Source organism: Aplysia californica, unplaced genomic scaffold (genome assembly GCF_000002075.1).
Source record: "Aplysia californica isolate F4 #8 unplaced genomic scaffold, AplCal3.0 scaffold01260, whole genome shotgun sequence".
NCBI classification, from domain to species: Eukaryota; Metazoa; Mollusca; class Gastropoda; order Aplysiida; family Aplysiidae; genus Aplysia; species Aplysia californica.
The window spans coordinates 88,493-96,236 of record NW_004798530.1 but is presented as its reverse complement, the minus strand read 5'-3'; the positions used below and the strand labels follow the sequence as shown (position 1 = coordinate 96,236).

Sequence of the window (7,744 nt, the reverse complement as noted above, 5' to 3'; positions counted from 1 at the left end):
GGGGGGGGTGGGCGATATTTAATTATGTTTTTCATCAGTCCTCGTGAATATTGAGTAAAAGAAAATTCACGTTTGTACCTGTCTAGTCTTACCATTGTTATCCCGTGTGATTCCAGACCTGATGGGATCAAAACAGAAAGAATTCGGATTAAGCATTATTGTGAGCAGAGTGCATTCTGTCAATATTTAACTGAAATAGGCCTTGTATGGCATTACATTATATTAGAGTTTTTGATCTACAGGAAAAAAGAGAAAAGTATCGATTTTACTAAATACACATGTAAGTCTAGATAAAAGAAACAAAAAAAACTAGCTGTTTTGTGGTGTAGGCTGAATTACACATGACTAAAGTGTACACGCAGTATCTGTGAATTTAAAGTTGACCAATCAAATATGGAAAAAATTCTCTAGGGCCAGTATAATAATATTAACAGACTACTATTCCGGATCGTATACGAGTCAGCACATCTCATGATAATGAAGAAGACAGTTTCTATCGTCTTGCAAACTCAGGAAAGTGTCACAGGCAGTACACGGGCATCTGGTTTTCTTTTCAATATTGAATTTTTAAATAATAAGATTTACAGTTTTTCCTTTGGCTTGATTTGACCATGCCTAGTATGATTGTGTGAACAGTGAATACTTTTGACTTTGAAGCAGTATGGAATTTTAGTTTAACTATCTATCTATGCCAACTGCCTGATCAGTTCTGTACATGCAAGTTGATTCTCTTTAGATCTCTTCGGTTCTTCTAAATCTGGGTTTTGAACTATCCAGTCCTGACAAAGGATAGCTGTTTACTCTTGCAATGTCTAAAACGTGAGAAGAAATTAGATTTACACGATACGATTGTAGAGAGGGAAAGACATCGTATCTAAGATCGTCAACATTGGCATCAGCTGATAGGGCTTCTCATCTTCAATAGATTTAGGGGGTTCTTCATCATCCCACAGCTCCTCCTCACGTTGTTGTTGTTGTTTGTTGTTGTTTTCAAATCCCTTTAGCTGCGAGCATTTCGCTCTTGGCAGCGCAATGCCTCCCTCAAGTAACCACATGTCCTTGTCATCTGGTCAGCGTCAGAGAAGAGCAGGCTTTGTAAGTCTGTAGGTGTGTGTAGAGCCTGCGTCGAAGAACTGCCAGGTTTGGGCAGTGAAGGAGAAGATGTTCAACGGTAGTCACAGTGTCTGCAATGGGGTTCCCACATGGGGTTAATTCTATCTATGTGCTTTTTGGAGTGCAAGTGTCCTGTGCGCGCTTTGAAGATCAAAGTCTGATCAGCTCTACATAAGAGATTCGATGGGTCTTTGGGGTTGGGTTTGTCCATGTACCCGAAGAGAGATCTTCCTGTTTCTGTGTTGGCCCATCTGTTTAGCCAATCGTCTCTGCTTTTGGCTAGGATGATCCCTCTGCAGGCCTGTAAAGAGGCGACTGTGTCTGTCTGGGGCAGGCTTGCTCCAGACTTTGAAAGTTGGTCTGCAGTCACATTCCCTGGTACTCCAGAATGGCCAGGCACCCACTGCAGTGTGACCCGGACGCCATAGGTAATGCCCATCTGTTTTACAAGGCTGAGAATGTTCCTGTCACCTCTGTAGTCTCCTCCTCCCTCGACGGCTTGGAGCACTGACATTGAGTCAGAGAAGACAACAACATCCCCCGGTGTTACTGCGCCTTCAAAAAAGTCTTGGGTGATCTGCTCCAGGGTCTTTACTATGGCAACTCTCTCTGCGTCATAGTTGGAGCTGTATGTTCCACATGTGCCAAATAGTTGGGTCTGCTTCTTCTCTTCAATGTTGTTTCGATATTTGATGATGGATCCGTATCCAGCATTCCGTGTAGTGTTTGTTGCTGATCCATCTGTGTATGCATGAATAGGGGTTTCAGCATACAAGTCCACTGTCTCTAGGGCACTAGTTATTAGGATTTCTTCTGGTGTGGTCTTGTCACAAGAAGGGTCTAGAAGTCTCGTCCTTATTGTGATTTCTGGTGCCTGCCAATAAAGAGGTCCGCAGCTGATGTTGGTGATTGGTTCTCTGTTCTCATGTGGGTCAAACTTCTTCAGTAGTTTTGTTACTTCTGGCATGAAGGAGGTTTTCTGGATGCGTGTTCTTGGTTCCCACTCATCCGCCATGTTTCTGTTTTCGTTCTTGTCTTCTAGTCGCACAAATCATTCGTAGGTTTCGAGTGTAGCACTCTTTCTTCTGAGGTCCAGTGGTTCTATGTTGGTGGGGATTTCGCAGGTGCTAGTAAGCGTTGTCATCATCGCACCAGAAACAAATCTGAGTGCTTTGTTCTGTACTGCCAAGCTGTGCCAAAGAGCTTTGGCTGGCTATGGATTGTAGTGGTAGGGAGTAGTCAATCACAGATCTGACATACCCTATATAAAGTTGTCGGAGGGTTGCTTTGTCAGCTCCCCAGTTGAGTGATGAAAGGTGTTTCAGAAGGTTTAGTCTGGAGGTGCTTTCTTGGTCAGCTCGCCTAAGTGCTCTTTGAGCGACAGCTTTCGGTCTAGTTGTACACCAAGATACTTGGGATAGTCCTCATGTTTGATGTTGGTTCCATTGATCTTAAGGTTTACCTGGCCTGCTGTAACCTTGTTTTTGAGACTGAATAGTCCAAAAACAGTCTTGTCTGTTTTGATCTCCATTTTCCATAGCTGGCTGTAGGACGAGATAGTAGTCAGGTGTGCGTTGATGGCTTGGTTCAGTGCTCTCATGTCACCTCCTTTGCTCCAGATGAGCAAGTCGTCAGCGTAGAGAGCTTTCTGACAGGAGATGACATCTGGCAGGTCGTTCATAAACAACAGCTGAGTGCTGACCCCTGTGGAAGGCCTTCCTTGAGTGTCATCTGTGAAGAAACCTTGCTGTCACATGATGTCTGGATAGTTCTGCAAGACAGAAAGTTCTTGATCCAGCTGAACATCCTTCCTGCTATCCCAAGCTTTTGCATTTTGAAGAACAGTCCCTGTCTCCACACACGGTCGTACGCCTGCCTCAGGTCGATGAAGACGGCCACAATATTGTCTTTATCTTGAAAGGCATCGCTGGTCTTCTGCGCAAATCTGATGAGGTGGTCCATAGTTGATTTGCCTATCCTGAATCCTGCCTGTGATGTGCTGATTGTGCCGGTGTTTTCCATCCACCAGTACAGTCTGTCGTTGACCATTCTCTTGACGGCCTTACCCAGGCATGATGTTAAAGAGATTGGTCTATAGCTTGAAGGCTGGCTTGCTGGTTTGTTCTTCTTCAGTATCGGTGTGATGTTTGCCTTCTTCCATTCTGTTTGGAGCTGTCCCTCATTCCAGGTCCTGTTGAAGAAATCCAGGAGTATGGAGAGGGAAGAGTCTGTCAGGTTGAGGATCATCTCATTGGTGATGTTGTCTGGTCATGGGGCCTTTCTCTTTTTACACTTTTTGAGGGCTGCCTTCAATTCCGTCAGAGTAAACTCCTTCTCAAACACCTCCAGGTTTGCCTTGGGGGTCTGTTCTGCCCTTTTGGTCAGCTGTTTATTGTGTGGCTAAGTTTGTTCTGGTTTCCTTTCTTGTTGATGCTAGCAAAGTATTTATTCATAACCTCAGCTCTGCATGTCTCTCCTTTCTCAGTTGGTTTCATTGGGGCGGGGTTTTTCCTTCTTTTTGTACCTGAGAGCAGGTTCTCACGTGAAACAAAAGCAATTTCTTCTGCAAAACTGCATCCTGAAGCCATATTGTGTTTTTCTCGAGATGGTGTTAGCGACAATGTTTACGGAATTCAAAGTGGCGTACCAAAAGGCAGATAAGCATACATCTTTGTTTCAATTGATGTTTTTGTTAGAAAAAATGCACTCTTTTTTAATAGTTTCGGTTTCATCTGTCAAAGAAAGGATTCCCCTTGTAAAAACACTCATTTTGATACCAAAATAAAACAGATTTTTATGAAAATTACCGGGCGCAAACCCATGGACCACCTGTGGTCGAAATTCTAAATAAAAAACACGCCCCACCCGGAATTTCTCTGAAAACAAGGATAATCAAAATTACAGACCAAATTTACAGTTTCTTAAGAACAAAACAGCTTTGAAAGACAACAAACTTTGGCGGCCATTTTATTGCTAATTTTACCTCTGACACCAGGCGACCCCCACCTCCTTTGGTTGCATGTATCACTACTACATTTACTTCTAAGTTCTATTCGAAATAAACGAATCACTTTTTCAACAAAAGCACGTCAAAAGAACAAACTTTAACATTAAATGACTATATCAATAACTTCATGTGCCCCCGAAATTTACAAGCGCTTGATTCGATCGTGTCGTGACACGTATTCAAGTATGCCATCCTTACCATACACCAGTCTTGATCCTTCGAGGAAGAAAACTACGAGTGTTCCGTTTCTGCAGTTAGTATCAGGATGGACTATGAAAGGAATGTCTTTTGGTTGAATCCGCAATTGGTCATTTTTGAACATGTGTTGTTTTGTGGAGTTTTCAAGGCTCGCAATCTGTTTTGCTCACTCGTGTCGGAGATAAATGTTAAATTCGGAGGTCCCTTCCTTCGAATAACCGAACAGTATTGACTGTGAAGTTAAACCCAAGAATTTAAAAAGGGAGAAAAGGGAAAGAAAGTATATATGTCTGCATGAAAAGATTGTATGATTGCATACGCATACAGCCAAATTAACAGCCTTGCCTAAACTCCTCCAAATTACCATTTCAAATGTAGGTGTTTTCAGCCCCTATCAACACATTTTGGATCATTTGGAAGGTGTGCTTCCGACCCTGCCAGTCACAGCCAACCTGAGCTAATAGGGATACATCGTGCCAGAAAGACCGAGATACTCAACAAAAAATGTTGTCCCCATTTGGGAACTGAACTCTGGTCTCCTGCGTGCAACAGCAAACCACCTAGCCGCCACACCCATACACTGGTTTCTAACCCGTAGTTTGTTTTATATTAAATTGTTGCTTACAACCTTGATTCTCACAGCACCGTCATGGTTCTGGTGCAAAATATTCAATAATTCTTCATTAATCCTTTTCATCTATAATGTGCTTTTTCCGAAATCGGGAATAGTTCACTGTATCTAACTTAATGAAAAGCTGTTTAACCAGGAACACAGCTATAGGTCGGTCTAGATAGAGGAATTTCTGCTCTACAAAACACCTTTCCATTTCCATATGTGAGGCAGCGTGGTGGAATCAGGCGCTCGTCAATTTCTGGGCATGTAGAGTTATTGGTAACATCTTAAAGCTTGTTCACCTGTCTTTATTTGGATGGAAAAAATATCCATTTATCGTGAATACAAGTCGAGATATTTGCGAAAGAAGTAGGTGGGGGTCACCTGTTTTCATAGGTAAAATTAGTGAGAAAATGGACGCCAAAGATTAGTTATTTCCTTAGCTTAAGAGTCCGTGGTAACTGAAAATTTACGTTTTTTGTGCCTTTAATCAACGTTTTTCAGAAAAATCCACACAGAATTGAGTTCTTTAATGTGCATGAAAGGTGTTGAGCCAAAAAACAAAAATGGGATAAAAATTATCAAACCTGGGGGAAAATACAAGTTTCTTCACTTTGATCATTTTGACGAGAGCCTGATTCCACCACGCTGCCTCACATATAGGTATTTTTTCGCCCCATCAATACACTTGGAATAATCTAAGATGCCGTCCTCGTTCCTCGCTGTCGAGGCCAATAAAAGCTTAATTAAAGGGATACAACTTGACTGTAGCAAGACAGAGATAAAAAAAATCCTCCCAAGCCGGTATTCCAACTCGGATCTCCTACGTGCCACAGCAAAGACCTTAACTGCTAAACGTTTGATGTCGGTCCTATTTAACATTTCAGGTACTTTAATCATAAAGAACGTCAAATGCTTCACAGTCTTCACAAAACTGACTACGACACATAGACAGAAGATATTAATACTAAACTTGTCCCAGCACAAAAACAGAACAGTTGAGAAACTGATAAAGGACACCGCAAGAAAGTAACGTCTCGGTCCACATAGAGCAAGACACAGTCTTGTCGTTTCAAAATAAGTAAAGGGAGACAAGGTGTATCACATATTCCAGGTAGGGGTATCTCGGTCTTTTGGCAGGGGTGTTGAGTCTCTTAAAGCCCGGGTTGGTCCTGAGAGGTTGGGTCGGAAGCTGCCTCTTAAAAGGTAGGGGTTATATCGATGGGGGCAAAAACAAGCACGTACATTTAAAAGATTTTTAAAGGCCAGTTTGGTGCTGACAGTAATGCAGGAGGGGCGGGGGGCTGAGGGTAAAATATAAAAAAACTAGAAAAAAATGACTAATGGATACTTACTGTTCTTCTATAGGTTTAGCCATCCAGCGGAAACAGCCTGCGGAAGGCAAAGGAATTAAACTGGGTTTTATAGAGTAAAAGTCAAACTCAGCTGCATATGACAGAAAACTACAGTACATTATATTTATATCTAAAGATACAGAGCACAGTAACTGTTTTACCATATACTTGTTAGGCTTGGAATTCTCTCGGGGAAAGTTTAGATTTCATTTTTATGAAAACGACCACATGTTGTTTTGTAACTGTGAGAAAAACTTTCCTCTGAAAAATAATTACGGCTCTAATTTGGCAACATTGTCAAGCTGTTTTGTTCACCCAGCAACGTTCTTCTTTTATGTTTCAACTACATCAGCCACACAAGTCAGCACTCATGACTTGGCAAAGAGACATGATGTTTTCAAAATAGAATGATGACTTATTCCTCCTTATCTTCCTATGGATAAGAGTAATTAAATTTGTTTTCTTGGCTTTTTCCAGCTTAACACTTTTTACCACATCTACATTTCACCATATTTTGTCATCTAATTTTATTCCATTTTGTGCAGCGTGTTGAGCCTGGGGTGTCTTTTTCTTTTTTTTTCTTTCTGCGCATTTGCCCATTACTCGTACAACAGAATTACGTTACAAAATGGCACCTATTACAATACAGTACAAGCACATAATTGTAATTACTTCCTTTGCAATAATTATATTTTAATTAATGTGAACATATCTCAACCACAGTTTGCGGTGTAGCACGCAGGAGACCCGAGCCTAATTCTTGAGTGGGGAGCATTCAAAGAATATTTTTAAAATCAATTATCTCGGGACATCTCCTGCTGGGATGCTGTATCCCTCTCAGACTCGATGGCCCTGACAGCCAGGATTGGAATCATGTCTCCTAAATTGTATCGAAGGTGGCGAAAAAACACCTATATTAGAAAGTCTTACCTTTCCTTTTTAAAAACCAATACACAACAGCCGTGGTGACACAACAAAGGACCAACGTTGCACAGGCTGCCCCAACTGCTGCTGCTATAGTCGTCTGATCACCGCTTTGTTCTCCCACTGTCTCGTTCAGGACTATGTAGGACACATAAGCAAAGAAGAAAAAGGAATAAATGTGGGTGGCTCGTGGGGGCTGTGGTGTGGTCTGCTCTTTCATTTCTAGTATCAAATGCCTATCGTTCTTATTTCTCCTAATTTCTGTGTAAGCTACTCTCAAGTATCATCTCTAATCGTCGGCACTTGTGTGGTCTATTTGTGTTGCAAATGCCATAAAACATGCACTAAAACTTGAAACATGATTAAGTCCGCAGGTCCACCAAAAAGATCGCATAACTATAGTCGGGAAGAGGCAAATCGGTTTGTTCTTTTCTGTCACTCGTGTACAGTCTGTGGGTTAAAGAATACAAGGCAGGGATATCAATCTATGAAAGTTACAAAGCAGAGAGAGAGAGAGAGAGAGAGAGAGAGAGA

At 41.8% G+C, this 7,744-nt stretch overlaps 1 protein-coding gene across 1 annotated transcript in view; it reads right to left on the bottom strand.

Moving 5' to 3' along the window:
- The window catches only part of LOC101845440, a 53,848-nt gene that overhangs the window by 31,197 nt on the left and 14,907 nt on the right, over positions 1–7,744 (bottom strand). The window contains exons 7-9 of the mRNA XM_035973470.1: positions 7,217–7,348; positions 6,287–6,323; positions 93–118 (exon numbers count right to left, since the gene is read on the bottom strand). Coding sequence (XP_035829363.1) covers positions 93–118; positions 6,287–6,323; positions 7,217–7,348 — 195 coding nt within the window. The remainder of the gene's footprint in view (positions 1–92; positions 119–6,286; positions 6,324–7,216; positions 7,349–7,744) is intronic.